The sequence below is a fragment of the Gopherus evgoodei genome, chromosome 1, assembly GCF_007399415.2.
Source record: "Gopherus evgoodei ecotype Sinaloan lineage chromosome 1, rGopEvg1_v1.p, whole genome shotgun sequence".
Classification (NCBI taxonomy): domain Eukaryota; kingdom Metazoa; phylum Chordata; order Testudines; family Testudinidae; genus Gopherus; species Gopherus evgoodei.
In genome coordinates, this window is record NC_044322.1 from 43,056,107 (window position 1) to 43,078,286 (window position 22,180).

The following is a 22,180-nucleotide window of genomic DNA, read 5'->3' on the forward strand; positions in this document are numbered from 1 at the left end:
TGAGCACAGTTTTGACCACACTGTTAATACTAGCATACCAATTTAAATTTATTATAAATATTTTGGATGTTTTTCTACATTTTTCAAATGTATTGATTTCAATTGAAAAATATAATATAAAGTGAGCACTGTACACTTTGTATTGTTTCTTACAAATATTTGCACTATAAAGATATAAAAGAAATAGTATTTTTCAACTCACCTCATACACGTACTGTAGTGCAATGTCTTTATTGTGAAAGTGTAATTTACAAATGTAGATTTTTTTTTTTTTTTTACATACCTGCACTCAAATGTAAAACTTTAGAGCTTAGAAGTCCACTCTTGTTCAGCCAATTGCTAAGATAAACCAGTTTGTTTACATTTACGGGTGATAATGCTGCCTGTTTCTTATTTACAATGTCACATGAAAGTGATAACAGTCATTCTCGTAGCACTGTTGTAGCAGGCATTGCAAGGTATTTACATGCCAGATATGCTAAACATTTGTATGCCCCTTGATGCTTTGAATTGTAGATTACAAATATTTGCACTGTAAAAAAAGTGCAATCAGAAATAATATAAAGTGAGCAGTGTACTCTTTGTATTCTGTTGTAACTGAAATCAATAAATTTGAAAATGTAGAAAAACATCGAAAAATATTTATTATATATTTAAATTGGTATTCCTTTACTGTTTAACAATGCGCTTAAAACTGCAATTAATCACAACTATTTTTTAATCTCATGATTAATTGCAATTATTTGTTTTAATCATTTGACAGCCTTAATGACAAGCTACTACTGCTATCTGTTACTGACGTGGCAGGCCTGCGCTGTGGAGCAAAGGTTCTGACCCTACTGCTGAACCACGGGTGTCAATATGGTTCCATATCATGGAATTTCGAGTTTTGTGGTTCGTGTTTGTTTTCAGTTTACTTTTATAAAATTTAGAAAATTACATTTACAAAAGTTATATAAAAAGACACACACCCATGCCTGAGGCAGTGCACTTGACGGACTATACTCAGGGAACTGATCAGGTTTGTGCCATAAAGGAAGTTGTTGTCTGCAGGACCCCCTGCTTCTTTTGTTGCAGAAGTTAGGGCTATAGTGAATGAGGCAGGAAACTGCAAGAGAAGGGATGGTCTCACGGTTAAGGCAATTGAATGGTGGCCTGGCGAACTGGATTCTATCCCTGTCTCCGCAAGTGAGCTCCTTACACCAAGCTTAAGGAAGTGCAGCGTAGTGACTAGTGCATTGGACTAGGAAGCAGAAAACCTGGGTTCAATGCATAGCTTTAGCACTGATTTGTTGGGTGACCTCAGGCAAGTCATTTCACCTTCCTATGCCTCAGTTTTCCCATCTGTAAAATGGGAATAATAGTACTGCCCTTCTTTATAAAGCACTTTGAGATTTATGGGTGAAAAGTGCTGTATAAGAGCTAGGAATTATTATTGTTAGTTACCCAGGAAATAAGGAACAAACTTTTGAGCCACCTGGCCCCCGAGCCTCAAAAGTATATAGCAGTCTAAGTCCACCCTGATGTGCCACTGACATTTTCATAGCTGTCACCTAGGCCAGTCCCCTTAGGGGAACAGACGTTGCCACCAGTCAGCATTTGCAAAATTGCCTGAATCCTAATTACATATATCCCACAGCTCCTGGGTAGCTGAGTCCAGCTGAAACCCCAGAGCCCCAAACTGGGATTATCAAGCCAAGTGGGGGTACAGTAATATCTTTCTCACCAGTGTGGTGCAGCCCTAAGTGTTCCTAACACCTGCCACCTGTCAGACCCCATAGCAGGCAGATGCAGGCAGGCCACCCATAGGTTGAAGGGCCGCATGGCAGCCACATGAAAATGGAGGCACAGGGATATACATGTAGGGCAAGCCAGAGTGGAGTACTGAGCACGAGCAGGAGACAGAAGGTATGTCTTCACGAGCCGGATCGGGATGAACTAAGGTTCTATGGGCAGCCTTCATTCTAGCATTTCTTAACTTTTGAGTTCTTGACTTTGCAGCCTTAGCATTCTTTTAATAGAGTTATGTAATATATAGGTGAGATCAAAAAGAGGTGGTTTCTGGGGGGAACTTGAATGGTTCATGATATGACTGAAAAATGCAAAAACTGAAAGGAAATAGTAGGAAAGGAAAAAAGTGCTTATTACTGCAGTGTTGGGGGTTATATAAGCATTTAGAAAAATAATACCAAGGAAAGTGCGGTACATAATTCTTGTCAAAGCAGCAAAGAGTCCTGTGGCACCTTATAGACTAACAGATGTATTGGAGCATAAGCTTTCGTAGGTGAATACCCACTTCATCAGACGCATGTTATGGGTATTCACCCCAAAAGCTTATGCTCCAATACGTCTGTTGGTCTATAAGGTGCCACAGGACTCTTTGTTGCTTTTTACATAATTCTTGGCACATTATATAGAACTTGTCAGCCAAAGTACTCTGCAAAGGTGGGTGAGCATCAGTGGATTAGTAAACACAGCACCAGTCTTTAGGATGGAGGCGTGTCTCACTAGAAGTACGGGGCCCTAAGCAACTCACAAGAGCAGGGCCTTAGCACTGATAAAAATGGACCCACCCTAGGACAACTGTACCCCAGAAATTTTTATTAGAAATAATAAGAGAAATAGGAAAGTCTTTGTCAGTCACAATTAACTGAAGATGCAGCTTCTGGATTGTTGCCAGGGCAGTTAAGAAAGGAGACTTATTGAAGTACACACCTGTCAGCAGCTGAGGAGAAAGATCCCAGGAGTGGGGGTAAAGGACAGAATTATACTGGGAATCAGATTAACAACAGGCTTCTAAAGGATGTATTTATACACATAAGACCATGTCTGACAGACCCGGTGAAACAAGTGGGAATATACAAATCAGACTGGAAAATAAGGATGAATCAGTAGACCTAATTTATCTGAATTCCATGAAAACATTTTAATACTGTGCCATTTAATTACAAGTTGATTTCCAAAGTCAAAAAGCACAGTCCAGGGGAGATTTATTTACAGTGTTGTCTGTTGAAAAGAGTCCATCTGCCTATGCTGTGCTCTGGGTGAAAGTTTCACATTTTTAAAACATAATTCTATGGTCTAAAAAGTACATAGTTTAAAAAAGAATTCATAACGAAACAAACAAAATAAACACCACACAGAGATAAAAACTAGATTTGCAGAGCTAGGACTAGGAGTCTAACCATTTATCACAACTCTAAGACATTCTGAAAAATCATTAGAAAAAAATTGAACAAACCAAACAACAGAAATGCATGTACATTTTGATCAATAAAAAAAAAAATAATAGGTAGACCCTTCCACGGCTTCTCAGTCAGTAAAAGAAACTTCACTGAAGAAACCCCACCTGTTTACGGTAGGTTTGTAATACATAAACCGATCCAAAGTTGTCATCAGTCTTTGTGCTCCTACAATCAATTGAAGCTGAAAGGCACAATGTAAACACGTGTCTCAGCCATCCCATCATCTGGAAACACCGATGTTACTACGCCAAAGACTTGCTGTAAGTTATCAGTGGAGAAAAGATGCCATATTGATTAGAAGTTTGCGTATCTTGGACTAACCTCACTTCTTGGAGCAGGAGCCAAGAGCAAATACCCTGAGGAAATCATGGCTTGGAGTTTCATAACAAGCACGTTCTTACACCATTTGGTTTATAGTTTGGTTATCAGACATGTCTCATATGATAAAAATCAACTGTTAACTGACTAAACAGGAAGGGTTCAGAAAACCTAGAGGCCTTTTCATGTCCCTTTTCTCCACGTCAAATGCCTAGAGATTTTTGTATGATACATTTGCGTCTGTAACATGCTCTGAACCCCATTCATCATTAACAGCAGTGAATTATGTACCCCTCCTGCTGCTGAAAGAGGAGTAGTGTGAATAGGGGCGAAACTATAAAATTGCGTCAGGCATCATGGTTACAGTGATGAAATGATGTACAGAACATGGCTTCTCATACCAGCATGTCAATAAACATTTCACTAGAAATTCCAACGATCCTGGTAAAATAGAGGCCCCTCCTTTATGCCTATGAAGTGCCTACCCCCCCCATCTCCCCCAACTATGCCATCCTACCATAATCAAATGCACACAAAACTAGACATTATTTGTATAGTTCAGTAAGACTTGGGTAACACAATTAAAACACTAGAATGTGCTTTGGCTCTTCTGACAGTCCAAGTCTGATAACGCATCACCCAGCTACCCTGTCAATAGCGCGCGTGGAAGCAAAGAAAAATGATAGTGAACAGAAGGCAGTATTAAAATAAATTCTACAGCAAGGGTGAACTGCAACCCTGCACAATGGCCTATACACCGCTTAAAAAAACTTAACACAAGGGTTGCCAGGTCTCTAGGGGCCTCTATTTGAGTGGGGGGTTGGGGAGGAGGGGTTGAATTTCATCCAAGTGAATGATGTACCAAATCTGCAGCAGTCTCCAGGCCAGTGAAGTATGTCCTGATGTGGATTTGGAAGTTGGGAGGCTGGGGAGCGGGAAATACTATGGCACTTACATGACACCCCTACTCCAGTAGCCTCAAACACAGCAGAGATTTGGCTCAATTAAGAAATGGCCACCCACTGGCATCCAATGAGTAGGAGCATGCAGTGAGTTGTAAAGAGGAAGTCATGGGGCCCCTAACGCAGGTGTGGTCAGTATACCCACATGTACAATGGAGAACAAAAGGGATTTAAAAAAAAAACACACTTAACACTAAGTACATTTTTGGCTAAAAAGGATTTAGAAGTTTAACTGAAACTTCCCAGTAAACGTATGTCCAATAATCAAGGTCATAACGCTGAAAGTGCATCCACCTCAAGGCCTAAGAAATGCATCTGCTCTTGTGCTAAAGGGGAGAGCAGCCACTCTCTTAAAATAGAAGCCTGGCTCAATATTCATTCTGAAGTGAAGGCAAGAGAGACACCAGACCTCTCTGCTAGTAAGCAGATTGGTTTGCTTGGAACATACTCCCCTGCATAGGCTTGGAAGGATCAGGTTTTGATTGTCTATTACTTTTGACAGGTGATACTGATGAGCATTTCTAACCAGCTTTTTCAGTGTTCATGAGTGGACATTTTTGAACTAACAGGAATTAAAAAATTTTGAATTGAGGCAATATTTGTATAAACTGTAGTGACCGACTGTCCAAAATAGAAGCAGAATAGTTCACGTTGCTGTCTGTTAACTGAACTGACAGCAACAGAGGAGGAAGCTAGATATCTACAAGAGCAACATATCATATGATATGTTCTTAACTTTCCTTCTTTGTACATTTTTTATGGTTAGTGATGGAATTTCTTTTCACTCATTTCAGCTGAAGGGCAAATATGACAGTTGCAAATATTTGCTAATTAAAACCTAACCTTTCCAACATTAACTCTAAACAGATGGTCACTAAAACCAGAAAAACAGAGCACTGAAGCCATTTAGGACTTCAGTCTGCTAACCATCTGCAGAGTTTTAATTATGGACCCATCCCTGCTTGCACTGAAGTCAATGTGTCACATTCATCCCTGGTAGAACTTCATCCATCTAAGTCACCAGGGATGTATTTAGCCAAATAAGTTAACGGACATTTTGCCACTGACTTCAACAGAAGCAATCAGGTAGTATATCTGCCTTTCCTTCAAAAGCTGATTGAAAACCCAACCAGGAAATTATCCGAAAATTTACTTGCGGTAGTTTTTGAAGGAAGCTGATGTTTTATTTTTCAAAATTTTTCCATTGAATTTTTTTTAATCAGTAGTTTTCAAAAGTGATTTATTTTTTAATTTGAAAAAAAAAATCCCACTAAGCGACTAAGATGATCAAACAATAGTGGCAAGTAAGAAATAAAAAACAACAACTCAGGATGACAAAGACTGAAAAGAATAGCAAGAAGAAATCACTACCTCAACACATACATGGGGAACTCAACAGTAATGGAAAACAAAGAGGAAAAATGAAGACAAAAACCAACAGGTTACATTTTTCATTTACCATTTTCAAAGAAAAAATATTTTTAAAAAATCTAATCCATTTCACACATGAAAATACCTCTTTTTGAAACAGACTATTTTTTGACCTAAGTTTTCATTTGAAAAATGTTAACAGGATCTAGTCCCTTAAAAAAAAAAGAGATGCTAGATTGATAAAACTGTCTCGATGTGGGGGAGCTGACACAGCCATTTTAATCCAGCAGGGACTGGCATACAAGTATTAGATAACTAAAAATACACATCTACAGATCTCCTCTAGAAGGCACCTTCCCTCAGATATGTATGAGCAAATAAGAAATGAGCAAACAGAGTTCAAATGAGATCAAATTCCTGAGGGAAGAGGCTGCCTTGAAAATTCTGACAGGCCACATTTGCTACTGCCTCTCCTCTGAAAAAAAGTGGCCAATTCTTCTTGCTTTCGTTATCCCAAAGAAGACATTTCTATACCCAACTTTATATACACAGAAATGCTCTGGCAGCTATACAAAATACTCTTATAAACATAGAATAATTACTGAACTATTTACAAAAAGAAGCTCAGCTAAATGCAGGCATGTTCTTCACAACAGCAAGATTACAGCAGTATTTGCATGTCTTCCCTGATACTCAGCTTGGTCTATGGTACATTTGGATATCAGAGGGGGAACAAGGGTTTCATATATTTAGCACAATCAGTGTCACTATCCTAAAAAGTTTTTGGTGGAACTTTGCCTTTCAACTTGTGAAAGAAAACTCTGGAGATGTGTGTGTAAGAGATAATTTAACTACCAGCTATAATTAAACAGGATTTTTTTCCTCGAACTTTCTCACAGAAAAGGAAATGAAAGAAAAAAGATCTCCTGCAAAAAATTTCCCTTTTCTAAGTAATGCTATTTTCTGCACTTTATATGTAATTAGCTGAGCTAAAGTAGTGAAACATGAATACCAAGCAGGTCCCAAAGAAGACAATGCAAGGCAAAAAAAATAAGTTAACATTTATCAAAACATTTTTACAGCAAGCAATCTGCCTACATTTAAATAGTTTTCCTTTCAAAACCCACCTTTCAGCCAGCACTCACCCCCTTCGAATATTCATGCAGTGCTAAAATTAACAACTGCTTAAAAGCTGTTGCCCAAGCTGGAGAAAAACACTCAGCTGTTTTTGGTACCACAGGAAACACTGTTCTCTTCTGTTGGTTTTCTCTAACATCAGTACTTTTTATGAGCATGTGAAGTATACTAGGAGTGCCTCTATTTAGGATAAAAGGATGAGAACTCCATCGTGGTTCTTGACTCTGACATTCTTCCTTCCCCGCTTGCGTGGAACTCTTGGAATTTCACATGTCTGAGGAGAGAAGAGACTTGACTGACAGTCAAGATCCACTGTATAGCGCCAAGAGCAGGACTTGGCCCTTATTTTGTACTATATGCAGCACATAGAACAGTGTTAAAATGAACCATGTGTTACTGAAGTCCCACCAACTGTTATCACTGAAATGCACTAGACAAATTCTGAACCTGTGGCAGATCAGCAGTGGCCTACAAAAAGGGGCTATGGGTTAAATTCACTTGTGCAGAAAGCCAGGACAATGTCTCTACACCATTTAAGCCCTACTTAGTGTAACAGGTGGAAGGATGGTCCAGTTGTTAGGTCACTAGCCTGGGATGTGCGAGACCTGACTTCTATTCCCATGCTGCACCTCAAACTGTCTGAATGATCTTCGGCAAGTAATTTAGGGGCCAGCTACACTATGAGCTGAGGGTTTGCTTCCCAGCCTGAGAAGCCATACCTGTGGCTAGCTCTCAGTATAGCTGAAGTGGCAGGAGGTGCTAGCCGCCTGAATACAATCCCATGCAAAACCCTAGACACGTCCTTTGGCTGGCTAACCCTTCACAGCGCTGTAGCTACATTCAGGCTAGCACAGGTGTCTTCTGGAGCTGCTGGGAATCACAGCCCCAACTTGGGCATAGGTTTAGTATCTGCTTTGTGCCTCTGGGGATAAGATAGGGGCATTATAAGGACCAACACATTAAAGTTTGAGAAGTGCTCAGATATTTTGGTAAGGGCCTTACCTAAGATACCTAGACAGAGCTCTGCTCAGGGCGGGAGAGAAGACTTTCGCCATAAGGAATTGTCTGCTCTGGAAATTGTTTTCAGCATAAGTGAAGGAGTGAAGGAACCCGATACCATTACACTAGTATAACTCCTGTGGGGACACACTGACTCTGGCATAGGAGTCCCTTTTTTCATTTTAGCTTACGTTGCCTGGGAAGGGGTGTAAGTACAACCAAAAAGAGTCACTTGTATACCAGAATAAGCGTGTCCCCACAGCAGGCTTAACTGCTTACACATATCAGTGTCACCAGGCCTTTCAGCTTACCTCAGCCTTGCTTGGCAGGAGGCGGCATGCTCCATTGTGTAGAGCTGACAGGAGCCATGAAAGTCTCAGATTTTGAGTACTGTGAGAACCTTTTGTGCGTCATTTTCTACGGGCTTCAACCTGTTGTGTCCATTGAAGTCAAAAACAAACTCTCAGGGTCAGCTTCTCTTCTAACTTTGACTGGCATAAATCAGGACTATCTCCATTGACTTTGACAGAGGGCTCTTTGGAGACACCCATGCTTAGTGCCACTGAACTTCTTACACCAAAAGCAACAAAGAGTCCTGTGGCACCTTAAAGACTAATAATTAGTCCTGAAGGTGCCATAGGACTTTTTGTTGCTTTTTACAGATCTAGACTAACACGGCTACCCCTCTGATACTTACACCAAGCAGATTTACAGCTACAGCTGGAGGCCCCTCTAGTGAGTGGTGGGGGTCTGTTATTCACCGAGGCATTTGTCTGTACTAGCTGCATGAAGGAAACGGGAATTCAGCCTAAGAGCAGCTCCCCTAAACATCACGGCAAAGCTGCATTTTAAAGTATACAAGTATCTATTCAGAAGTTAAATACAATTAAAATAATGCCACTGGATGTTTTTCTTTACAATGTAACTCATTGCAGGCACTTTTTAACCAGACGGGAGATTATTTTTGGTGAGAAACTTTTTTTGTGATACAGCCCACATCACTTGATCCAAGGATCTGATCTAGGAATGACATTAGCGTTGCAGAGTCTGTTCCATTTAAAAACAAGTACCTGGGGAGTTAATTCACAGGACTGCTGAAAGAAGGACTTTCAGGAGGCCTAGTCTCATAGCAGCATCGAAGGTTAACTGAGGAGCGGTTTTCTTTCTATACATTAAAAAAAAAAAAGAGAGAGCGAGCGCCTGCAGTCTAGGGAACAGCATTGTTGGGAGTATGCCAGAGGCGCGGCGTTTTCCTTGTGATCCCTTTTTATAGCATCACCAAGGCATATCGAGCTTCAAGTTGCAGCAAGCAAGGCTGGGAATCCCACCCTCTGCTGCACGGGTTAACAGAGGAAGTAGTTCAGGGTCCCCGAGATGAAGCTTCCTCGTTTGACGCGACGGCTGGGCTGCTCTTCAGCCAAACACGCTCTCATTTACAGCTGTCCGAGGTGAGGTCTATGTTTCTTTCTGAATCTGGCGGTGCTGAATCTGTAGCTTCCATGCTGTGCCCCATTCCATATGCAAAGTAAATGATAAAACCTGTAGGAGCAGAGGAGGGGCAACGTCAGCACTACAACCAACCGGAAGCTACTTTTCACACTCAGGGGCCGCTTAGTCTCAATAAAATGTATTGGCAGCTACTACTAATCTTGCTAACGCTTGATAGTGTAGCAATATCCAGCGTTGCAGCTAAAGTCAATGAGGCTAACTAAGGACACAGAGAGGGCAGAATTTGGCCGTATACATTTAAAATAAGTTTGGGTTCTCAACCTCAAATGGCTAAAAAGACACATTTTTAAACTCACCCAAGAACATCCAGACAGCAAACCGTATCCAGGTCCCTTTATCCAGCTGCATCATGAGATAAACATTCACAAAAATACTCAGAATAGGAAGTAAAGGCAAAAGAGGTACCTGAAAAGAAAGAGACCAGTGACGTTTGCAGATTATGATAATACACAGACACGAATGTCCCTTGTAAGCAGGAAGCTGCCAAGCCTCATCTGCCAGAGGCTCCTGGAGAAGTGATGAGTCTGTCAAAACGTAGCTCTCCATTCTCCCAAGGTGAGCACCAGCCCCGTGTACACAGAAAGCCCTTTGGCTTGGATTTTCCCTCCAGCTGCCGCCACAAACTAATCATCTTCCTTCCAAAGCCCTTTCCACTATCCCGCTCTGATACTGTCAGCAGCAGCATCGTCATCCTTCCCTACCTGGGAGTCAGCTTTGAATCCTTGCTTTCTTTTGCCCCTCATATCCAGGACTCCACCTAATCCTGCTCCTGCTTCCCCTACAATTCATCCCTCTCCTCTGTGGCCTCCCTCTCTACCCGCTCTCCTTGTCCCAGTCCATCCAAAAAGCTGCTGCCAAAATCATCTCCCTTCACTGCTGCTCTGGCCACATCAACCTATTTCTTGACTCTCTGCAAAAGATTCCTCTATTCCAGCCTCTCCTCTTCACCTCCTGGGCTCTGCACTCCCACTTACATTGCAGCCCTCCTCTCTTCCACTTGCCCCTCCTGCTTCCTCCATTCTGCCCCAAGTGTCACTCGTCTCACACTCTCCTAACTTCGTGCCTCCCAGTCCACAGGACAGCCATACAGTTAAAATATGCAAAGCTCCTTCATTATCTACACCAAAAACCTGTCCATTCCATGGCACATTCCAGCTTCAGTGACCACCTGCTGCTTCCTTTCTGTACTGCACAGATTATTTGTTTTGTACTGAACCAGTTTGTGCCCACAGAACATGAGCCCTTCAGGGTTTTGATCTGCGATTTGCTTGGCTCAGCATACAACAGAATGAAGTCTGTCTCCAGGGGCTTGGCAGAGGTGCAGTGAGTTGTTAACATACTAATCTTTCGCTTTTGGGAGTCTGGGTTTAATTTTGGATCACAAGAGGAAAGTGAGTTTGGCGATCTCTGCCTAGCTCCCAGAGGACGTCTCTCTACATATTCCAGGGCTAGCGCTGTAACAACAGGAGTGCTCACAGTCAGGTTGGAGGTGCACTGGCAGAGTGGTGTGGGATGGCTTGGCCAGTGTCCCACCCAGCCTCAACTGGACCAACTTCTAGCCAAGATCATCAGCCCCTCTCTTTAATATGCACCAAGATTCTCTCTCTCTTTTTCCTCTCACACATGCACAGCCAGCTCCCAAATAGCTCTTTGCCATTCCTTCCTCCCAGGCCGCTTACCTTAAACGAGAGCTTGGTTTTGCTTTCAGGTTGTCTCCAAATAATTAAACCAACAACGAGGCACAAGAGAACAAGCACAGCAATCATGACGATAGCCCACGCAGTCCCTTTTATCAGCAGGTCTTTGCCAAGGACAGTAAAGCTACAGCAGCTGATGATAAGTAAACCTGAGAACAAGACAGGCCAATGTTTATTGAATTGTGACTGAGAAAAAAATTTGTAATTTCTGAGCCAGCCTCTGCGTGTTCAGCTTCATTGTTTGAGGATTTATTTTTAAACCAGTCATTTAATCCATGGTCTTCTATCTCTGTTTTGTTGCCTCAGGAAAGAGCTTGGGCTCTAGAACAGTTAGTCAAACATATACGTTATCGATTAAGATGCCAAGAAGAGTTGGAAGGAGCTTCCCTAGACTGGCAGCTGGCTCACTGCAAGAGAGATGCCAGCTTATGGCACTCACCTATGATACAAGATGAGATGTTAACCACCAAACCAGAGAGTCTGGAGGGATCTGAGTTTTGGGGAAACAGAATGGATTTTTGGGAATCTTTCTCCTCCTCTTCAAGCAGAAATGGAGCCTGAGATTCACTAGTGCTCACAGACTCGTTGGTGTCCGCGTCTTCCGTTGTACTAGCCATCTGGTAGGCCAGGTTAGGCTGCTCTGGCTGGTACCTTGGAGAAGGAAAACAAAACCAAAAGGGAACTGCCTTGGTAGAGGGTACAATAAACGGTCACCCAAAATTAGAAGAAAGCTTGGTCGGAGCTCTCCATGTGGTTATGGACACCTGCAAGGCTTCAGAAGACATGCTGTGGCCAAAATTTACTGAAATGGGAGCCACGTTGGCTCCTTGTCTGGAGCCGAAGGGAGCCATCTGCTATGCACAGATGGAGGACACTGCATAGGGATTAGGCAACTGGAGGCTGGAGCATGGAAAACATACTGTAGGCAGCAACCCTGGATTTGGGAGGAGCATGGACTCGATGTCCTAATAGGTCCTTTCCCACACTCTTGTGTTACAGTCCCAGAATGCAATGCTCCATCCTTGAGCTGCGCAGAGGCAGCTCAGATCTAGACGAGGGCCTGCACATTGGGTCATATAGGCCCCGATCCTTGGGTGTGGCTGAGCCATGCTCAGCAGAGTAACCAGGGACAGGAGATAAAGGTGGCTTTTATGTCACCTTTGAACGCCCCCAAATCCCTTGGGCAGCTGGAGACTGGTTCACCCCCTGGAGCAATTTAGAACAGCCTCAGGGCAGCTTTGTCACACAAGCTTCTAACAGACTTCCCCGCAGGGTCATCATCCCAGTGGAGTAGCACCAAAACACAGCACCTAAGCAGTGGGTTGTGACAGTGAGTAATGGATATGGCAGTAGGGAACTGGCTGGATCTTTTAATCATTCATTTCCAGACTTTCTAATGCTTGATAGTTAATTCTGAAGGAACAGCTATTTAGGCTGGAGGTGGAATAGCTGGACTAATAGCTAGGCAGCTGGCATGCTGTAGTTGCTATTTACAATACAAAACTTGATCATCTCACTGTTGCCTTGTCACCCCATCTATTTGCTGTATCTGCCTATTGTCTCATGTCATGTGCTAAGATTGTAAGATCGTTGCAGCAGGGGCTGTTTTTTATTGCATGTGGCCAGTATCTAGTACAATGGGGCCTTGATACCTGATCAGGTGCTACCACAACAGAAAGAAAAACTCCTCTAACGCACGCTTTCACCCGTAGCTCTCTTTTAACGAAAAGCCTTACTGGTGAATCTCTGCAGGTTTATACCAGAAGCTTCAAGTAAAGGAACATGCCATTTCAAAGGACGCCTTTTAAATCTCTTTTGGCAGATGTATTTTAAATGACGATGCATGTGGAATTTTGCAGATGTGCAAGCTCAGCAAAATTGCACCAGTCATGAGAACCTCTCATAACTTATGCAGCAACTCAAATGCTGCAACATCAGGCAGCAAAGTGGGAAACTAAAGCTCTGCTGAACTCAGGCTTCCATTCTTCAGGCCTGTAAGCGGCTGTGGCTCACAACAATAGCTCTACCGGGATAAGGCTGAGGCCTTGTGAGTGCAGGGCTGCATGCCAGATGAAATGCACAGCAGCTTGTAGCAGCAGACAAGGGAGTCACATGCCCATCCGAAGGACTGGAAGGGAGCTGCTATTTGCAGTTGCTACACAGGGGAGGAGATTAGGAAATAAAATGAAAACACAGGGGTGCTTGGACAGGGGAAATCCAGCGAGAAGGCACAGGCAAAGAAAACACAGGGAGAGCCCAGGATTTGTAACTGTGCCTCAACTCTTGATGAGTGTCTATCTTTCGACTGTTGTGACTACTGGGAGCATCATAATGGCCTCAACTAGGCTTTGAATAAATGATAAATACTTTACAGTCACCTGGCACCTTTCAACTCCGAGCTTGTTACAAACGTGAGGGGCGTGGAATTTCTAATTGCTCTGTGGAGCAGGAAAATGTAATCCCCCTGGTGAGCTGAGTAAACTGAGGCACAAAGCAGCTAGAGACTCAGATTTCAGACATGCTGACCATGAGCTTCGGGCAATGGGAGGTGTGGGTGTTCAGCACTTAAAAAAAAAAAAAAAGGCACTAAGGCCCTGATCCTGCAAAAACTTATTCACATATTTAACTTTATCACTATTACTGTACTTAGCTTTACTATTTACTTACAGTAGTAAAGTTCAGCACAGCATAAGTGTTTGCAGGATCAGGGCCTTATTCACTTACCCAAGGTCACTCAGCCAACCTGTGGCAGAGTCAGAAACAGAACCCAGGAGCTCTATGATCAGTTCTTGCTCTAATCATTGGACCACACAGCCCCTCTCCTCTCTTAGTAAAACTCCACCACTGACAGGCATCCCCGCACTGGCTTTTCCCCCTAGATCCCCACCTAACCAACAGCAGGGCTCCTGGGCATGCAGTGAGTCCTTCCACAAGGCAATGTGGCTTGAGACTGCTTCACCACTGGAGCTGATTCCTTGGTGGTTCATGTGGGGGGAGCTGTGACAGCAGAGCCTGGGTGCAGCAGACATTGACAATGACTTGAAGTCTGGAATAGGTGTTCAGTGACCCCTTTCACTCACGCAGGAAAATTGGTTTTCTGGGTTTAAAATATTTATTTAAACTGAGACCAAAAGAAAAAATCTCCATAAAAAAAAAGCCTTATGATGAAATGACAGCCCTCGTCCTGCAGCATCCTCATCTTACCTCCTTGGTGACAGTGGTGGGTGTTGAAAAAGTATGTGGGTGGGTGGCTGGAGATGGAAAAAAAGAAGCATATAATCTTGTACATCGTACTTTACTGAGTGCCTGCCTGCCTGCTTGTCCCCCAAGGCTGGCTTAAGCTTTCACAGTCACCCTGTGCTTGCAGGCAGCTGAATGCCACTGCCTGCCTTGGGATCTCTTGGATATTATTAACTAACAAAACCAAAGCAAAGCAAACCAAACCAACGTGCCACACCTGGGGAGGAGAAAAAGCGAGGAGAGCGGCTTAAGGCATTGGACATGAAAAGCCCCTTTGCTCTTTATTCTTTGCAAGGAGAATTTGGTCCAATTCCCTTTGCAAAGAAATAATAATAATAAAAAAGAGAGAATGCAAAATCCGAGCCGTGCGCCTGGACACCCAGAGCAGTTGGGGAGGGGAGGCACTTTGCAAAGGGGGTGGAAGGGATTTGGGTTGTAATTGCACCAATGACGTGCCTATTCAGTGCTTTGCAGGGAGAGCAAAGGAGGAGCACGGGTGCCTTTAGGACTTTGTATCGCACCCCTTTTGAAGACAGTTGTATCAATTCAGGATTGCCAGAGCATTTTATTTTGAAGTGGATGCTAATAAGAAAGAAAGATCTAGACAGTGAGTTTTGCAAGCCCACCCTGGACAAAAAAGAAAGTAATTATGGAAGGTCCAGTGCAAGGTGTCGGACTGATTCTGTGTTATGCAAATAATAACTGCCCGGTGGGGATAGAGGTGTGAGACCCTGATCGGTGCTGCCAAGAGGTGGCAGATTGCAAAGTAAATAAATACAGGGGCTCTCCCACAGAACTACACTCCTGCTCAGGTTTGGGTGGGGCTGGATGCTAAGTGAGTGGGCTGCAGCCCACCCAGGCCATGACCCTGTCATATATTGGCATGTGTGCTACATTTGAGGACATTTTATGTTCCCAAGAGATGATTCTTTGTGCACGGTTCCAGGATATCATAAGAACATAAGAATGGCCACAAAAGGTCCATCTTGCCCAGTATCCTGTCTTCTGACAGTGGCCAAAGCCAGGTGCCCCAGAGGGAATGAACAGAACTGATAATAATCAAGTGATCCACCCCCTGTCGCTCATTCCCAGGCTCTGGCAAAGAGTTTATCATATTAATCCATACCTCAGTACCAATACGCAGGCTGCCACCAAGGAATAAGCCAGCAGGGTCCCAATGGACATAAGATCCACAAGATCTTTCAGGTCGAAAAGAAAGGCCATGGCAGCTGGGGAATGTGGAAAACAGAAATTGATAAGCTTGCAGAAGAGTCATGTTATGGGAGTGTCAAATTCAATACAGTTGAAGCAAGACCATTGCTCTGTCTTCAATTCTGCTCTGAGAGAAACCCTAAGGAAACATTGGGCTTTGCAGCATCTCTTGTGAGAGGAGGCATGTGACTGAGGTGTAATGAATACATACCAAACTTTTTATTGCTGCTGATGGATACAGACAGACCCTGTACTCCTCTCTGGTGTCCACTAACTCAGCCTAAAATGACTTTAAGAACTTGTTTGGTCTCTACAGCACTTCCCTCCCACCTTTCACTCGGGCAACAAGAACCAGATCGTGGCAGGTGGGCCTTCTTCTAATCAGGCGGGGAACAGAATAGACCCAAAGGACATTCCAGGAGGAATTAGTCAAAGCTCAGGAACTTGTTAACAAATGCCTAAGGCCACAGGGCAGATTCCTGACACAGTTACCTACCGGTATCTGCCCATCTCAGGCTGCTAGGTAAAGGCTGTATACAGCTCAAGAGGAGGTGGGGTGCGTAGCACAGGAAAGAAGCATTCCAGTCTCTTTCTGTCTGTGACCCTTCTCTGCCTGTAATGTTTGCTCAAGTTTACAAACCCCACTGAGGTTTTAAAGTCATGCTGGTAAAAAAGTGTAGCAAAGACATGACTGGAGTCACTGGGACTAATTGCATCAGGAAGGTGAGCAGGCCCTGGCCATGCGTTGCAAACACATTTTGAGAGGTGTCACAGGGTGAGTTGGGCCTTAAAGAAGAGCTCGTGCCCCAGCTCCTGCTTGTGCTGCTTTTCCTCCCAGATCAGGTGACTTCAGGCTACAGCAAGGCCTGATGAGAAAGATGGCGGGACAATATAAGGCTCCTTTCTGGTCCAGGAGTGAGCAAGCCGGGGAAGTATTACTGATTTTGTGTGGCGAAGGTTGATTGGTGGAGACCCATTGAGGAGAGATACTCTGGTCCCGGGGGGCGGGGGATGCGGGACAGGGGGAGAGGACTGTTAAACTCTGCACGAGGGCAGGATTAAGACATAGACACAACAGGCCTGTGCCTAAGGCCCAAGTTCCTAGGGTCATGTGATCATGTTAGAGCAAAGCATCATGCCACCCATCCAGCTGGAGGAAGGCTATTTCTACTGGCCATGCACCTTGATCAGAAAATTAAACCAATGCCCCCATAGGAGGCTTTAAAAAGAGCCATATGGAGCTTTAGGAAGGAGACCACCTAAACACATGAAAGACACTAAATACAAATATTTTAAAATAACCTTAAAGTCGTGACACATGCTCAGCACCCATAACTAAGGCCAGAGTTTCACAAGAGCTGAAATGTCCACAGCATCCACACGCAGTGCATCTAGCACCAATTGCCAGTCCCAGCTCTGGGATTGTGAGTAAAGAGGAGACACATGCACAGAGCTAGTTGTTATCTATTTAGGGAGTTGTTGCTTTTCTGTGATAGCCAGGAGGCTAAACTTCCCGGATTTGTGAGGGCTGGGGGCCAATCTCACCAGCTGTACGTAACTTGTTAACAAATACCTAGGCCACAGGGCAGATACCTCACACAGTTACCTACTGGTATTTGCCAGGCTCCAGCTGCAGTGTAAAGGCTTTACACAGTGTCTGTCACCATGGTACATAGGCACAGGCAAGTCCACAGCCACAGGGACCCTGGGTTGGGCTTGCCCACCTTCTGCACCAATCTTTTTTTTTTTTAAACCATAGCAGCGCTCTGGGACAGGAACAGTTGAGTGGAGTACGGTGCTGCTTGGCATGAGAAAAGGCAGTAGTGGGTTCTGAGAGAGACCCCGTGAGAAAGATCTATATCCACATACAAAGATATTTTGTGTTTCCTTAGTTCTGCGCTATTCAGACTTTGGGAATTCAGAACTAAGCCCAGGAAGCCAGGCTGTGGAACTAGAGAACACAATATAGAGGATTAGAGCTGAGTTGCTGTATTTCCCCCACAGTGGAGCATATTTTTGCTTTCTGTGCATTCATGCAATTCTTAGCACTTACCTGCCACAGCCCCCGAAGTTACCGTAGCTATTGCTGGGGTTTTGGTTCGCTTGCTGACCGTAGCCAAACATTTAAACAGCAGCCCGTCTTCTGCCATAGCATAAATCACTCTAGGCATCGGAAACATGGAGCCAAGAAGGCTAAGGAGAGAAAAAGGCATTATCTACTAGTACAGTTCTCACACCACACACGGACCCAAGGCAGAAAAATGGAAGTGTGGGAATCGAAGCTCAGTAGCGAAATGGCTTTAGTTAACAAAGCTTCAATTCCAAGGTCTTCCCCAAGCTCTGCCCCCAATACACTACTCACTGCTGGGAACGAGGCTCCACATTTGGATACCTAAAGCTAGGCACTTAGGCCCAAATCCTTAAAAGGTCCTTAGGCACTTAACTCTCATTGATTTCAATGGGCATTAGTTGCTCAGGACCTTGGAGGATCTGTGCCCTACACCCAGATTTTGGCTCCTGCATGGAACTGGACTGATTTTCAGAGGTGCAGAACACCCAAAAACTGCACTGGTTCCATGGAGCTGTTCCCGCTTACATCTGGTCTGTCTGACTCAGTCGTGTCTTATTTTCCCAGGGCTACTGGTAAAAGAACATTTCTTTTTAATGTATTCAAGAGATACACAATTTCAGACGGTCCTTAAGATGGAGGTTTCCTGCCTCACAAATGGGACCTTTCAGCTCTGAAACCTAATTCTAAGAATTTGTTTGAACCTTTTGACACAGGGTGAAATCCTGGCCCTATTGAAGTCAGTGGGTCCCGGATTTGACCCAGAGGGCCTGAATCCTCTGGCACTTTCCCCAGCACATATCCAGAGTAACATCACTGGAGTGGGGTTACACCAGTGTAAGGGACATAGGACTAAGGTCCTTAGCTCATGCATCCGACGAAGTGGGTATTCACCCACGAAAGCTCATGCTCCAATACATCTGTCAGTCTATAAGGTGCCACAGGACTCTCTGCTGCTTTTACAGATCCAGACTAACACAGCTACCCCTCTGGTCCTTAGCTTGTAACACACAGAAAGAGGTGGCGATGGAAATACAAATCTGCACTGAGAAGGGTACAAGAGAAAAGCATCTCACCTAGTAGAAAGGGCACAAAGTGAACCAACGGCCACTGCGTAGTTGGCACCCTCCCAGCCCACGTATTGAAATGCATTGGGTAAAGGACTGTTTGAATCAAGCATGTAGTAGGGCATCATGAGCGTGAGGGCAGCTGACACGCCAAAGTAAGCGACAAAGCAGATCAGGAGCGAGGCGACGATGCCAATGGGAATCGCTTTCTGAGGGTTTTTCACTTCTTCACCTAGAACAAAGACAGTTAAGTTACAGCCACAGACAACAAAAAGACTAATTCAACGAGACTCCCAGATGACGTGTGGCTTTCAAAGGAGCCTGGGAGAGTAAGGTGGCCAGCTCCTAGTGACAGTCAAGAGGAGCTAGGCCTGCCATTTATGTCCCTGGAGATCTCCCTCATAATCACGTCCTTAAAGGGGAATGCCACCACTTTGTGTGACAAGTTTGAGTTGAATGTTTGAGAAGAATCATTATCACTACAATTCAGAGAGCCAGCATTCGTTCCAAAATCGGGTCGGGTGCTTCACCCTGATACAGTTGCTCTCATCTTTAATTCACAGGAGCATCGGGCATTCTGAATCAGGTTCTTCTCTGGTGTAAGTTTCATGAATTCAGAGAAGACTTTGGCCCTAGGTGCCCCAACAGGTCAAAGGGAATGGAAGGTGCTCTGCTCCTGTCGGGAAGCACTTGAGCTAATTGGAAAAATGGACCCAAAAATATCTCTGTGGAAACTATCAGTCACTTTCCTTTCACAGGATTCCAAAGAGTGGGGCTGGATTTTCATGTATTCAAAATTTTCTGGGAAAATTGTATCCATTTTGGTTTTGAGACTTCATAGATTCATAAAGTCCAAGGCCAGAGGGGCCCACTGTGATCTAGTCTGCCCTCCTGTATAGCACAGGCCATAGAACTTCCCCAAAATAATTCCCAGAGCAGATGCTAGGAAGATATCCCAGCTTGATTTTAAAAAATCGCCAGTGATGGAGAATCCACCATGATCCTTGGTACGTTGTTCCATGATGAATTACCCTTACTGTTAAAAATGTAGGCTTATTTCTAGTCTGAATTTGTCTAGCTTCAACTTCCAGCCATTGGATCCATTTATACCTTTCTCTTCTAGATTGAAGAGACCATTATTAAACATTTGTTCCCCAGGTAGGTACCTACAGACTGTGATAAAATCACTCCTTAACCTTCCCTTTGTTAAGCTAAATAGACTAAGCTCCTGGAGTCTAATAATATCAGGCAGGTTTTCTACTCCTTTAATCATTCTCATGGCTCTTCTCTGAACCCCCTCTAATTTATCACCATCCTTCTTTTGTCCATTCTTTCTCCTCCCTCACCCCCGACTCAGTTTCTTTTATTCATTTTACTCCGGGGGAAATAAAGAGGAGAAAACTCCCCAAAACTATGTTTCCATATTATGAAATCGAAAATTTTGAAAACAAATGTTTTGCCAAAATTTCTAATTTTGAAAAAAGCCCCCCCTCAAAAAACAAACAAAAAACCCATTAAAACCTGTGACTAGCTAGTTCTCTTGAGCATCTTGAAGATCAGGACCCATGAGGCCAAGAGACTGTCTCAAGATCATACAAGACGACCATATTGGAGCTGGGGATAGAGCCCTGTCTCCTGACTCCCAATCCTGTACTTAGCCCAAGATCATTTGTCCCCACTGCCCCACACTTCAGCATAGTGCACCGCTGCATTTCCTGGTTCCAGCTAGGACTCAGTGCAGTGGAAGCCTATTCTTGAAGTTTTCCAACATAAAATGAGAAGTCCTGTAATCTCACAAGAATAAAAAATGGATGGGCACCATCTGAGTGTGCTGTTCAGTGAATGAAATCAGAAATATTATTTATTTGCATTATAGTAGCAACTACAGCAACTGTACAAATCTAGAATAAAAGATGTTTCCTGTCTCAGAGTGTACAACGCAAGTCTTAAATTTAGAAACAATAGGTGGGAGAAGAAGGATGGATGGGTGACCCTAAAACTGAAAAAATGAAGTGATTCCATAGGACAGCTAGTGCACAGCATGATTTCCTGATTCAATTGAAAAGAGGTTTGAGATATTTGTAAAGTGTGTCATGTGAAGTTACTGAGGGCAGCCAAGCTCATAATGGGAAAAGTGTTCTCTCACAATGAAAGATTTCTGCTTACCTGTGGTGGCAATACAGTCAAATCCTACGAAGGCGTAAAAGCATGTGGCTGCCCCTGAGAGGACTCCACTGAATCCAAAAGGCATAAACCCCCCAACACCATGCTTCAGATCTCCCACCTGTGTTTGACTGAAAAGAACAAGAGATCAGAAGAGATTCTCGGTACAGACACCTATCTGCAGCCTGTAACAAAATCCACCATAACTGGAGTTGGAGGGAGAGTGCTTTCAGGTACACAAGGTCAACAGACTTATAGAGGAGACGATGGCATGTGCTACAGCTTACACTACATAGAGATTTGAGTCAGCCTGTGACCGGCTAGGGAACACTTTGAACACTCCGCGTTTAAGGCTTGTTCAGAGCGTCCATTGTTTTCTAGGGTTTATTAACATGGCTGAGGTGGGAGGAGGATGGGGGAGGAAAGACTGAACTTGGTCTCCTAACATCTGAACCTGGCAAAAAAGTTTAAACTTACTTAATTCTGAAAATGATGACTGGATACAAATGCTCACAGGAAGTTTACCCACTTTCAGGTCCTCGGTTGATTTTAAACAGAAGTTTATTATAAATAACTCTGGCCAAAATATGGCCTCATCAGATTTTAATTTTCAAATATTACATCTCCTGCTTACTATTGTAAGGATTTTTAGGTAGGCCCTAAATCCTGAAAAGACTTAAACCTGTGCTGCTCTCTGAGCAGTCTCACTGTAGTAAACAGGGCTACTCTCAGCATGCGAGTTAAGCACGTGCATAGATTACAGGTGATCAGAGCTCAAAGAAGGTGGCCTACAAAGCAATTGTGGAATTGGTCAAGAGGAAACCTTTCATTTTATCAGGTAATTTCGGGTATGTCTACACTGAAGCAAGGAGAGAGCCTCCCTGATTAGGAAAACCAGCTTGTGTTAGCAGGGCTCATCCTAGTGTGCTAAAAATAGCGGCATGGACATTGTGGCACCAGTGGAGGCCTGAGCTCCGACCCATCCTGAAATCCGGAGGCTAGCTCAAGCTTCTCCTGTGCCATAACGTCCACACAGCTACTTTCAGTGTGACAGGTCAAGCCCCACCAGCACTCAGGAGAAAAGGGGAAATCTTAGATCTCTGTGGAAAAAATCCCGCCTGCCCCAGTTGAATTTTTAAAAATAATTTTACCAATTTTCAAAATGTGGCTAAAATACATTCAATTTCTGTGG

The 22,180-nt window shown here is 43.7% G+C and overlaps 1 protein-coding gene across 6 annotated transcripts in view; it reads right to left on the bottom strand.

Annotated features, from left to right (window-relative positions):
• Positions 1 to 2,885: 2,885 nt before the first annotated feature.
• SLC7A1 (solute carrier family 7 member 1) overlaps positions 2,886 to 22,180 on the bottom strand; it is a 76,685-nt gene continuing 57,390 nt past the window's right edge. For 2 of the 6 annotated variants that reach the window (XM_030562833.1, XM_030562825.1), the window contains 8 exons: positions 20,992 to 21,119; positions 18,835 to 19,057; positions 17,744 to 17,883; positions 15,605 to 15,707; positions 11,678 to 11,889; positions 11,221 to 11,387; positions 9,838 to 9,946; positions 2,886 to 9,571 (listed from right to left, as the gene is read on the bottom strand). In XM_030562833.1, the coding sequence (XP_030418693.1) occupies positions 9,462 to 9,571; positions 9,838 to 9,946; positions 11,221 to 11,387; positions 11,678 to 11,889; positions 15,605 to 15,707; positions 17,744 to 17,883; positions 18,835 to 19,057; positions 20,992 to 21,119 (1,192 nt within the window). In that variant the 3' untranslated portion in view covers positions 2,886 to 9,461. The remainder of the gene's footprint in view (positions 9,572 to 9,837; positions 9,947 to 11,220; positions 11,388 to 11,677; positions 11,890 to 15,604; positions 15,708 to 17,743; positions 17,884 to 18,834; positions 19,058 to 20,991; positions 21,120 to 22,180) is intronic. The other 4 variants (XR_004000408.1, XR_004000410.1, XR_004000407.1 and 1 more) reach the window with 4 other exon arrangements.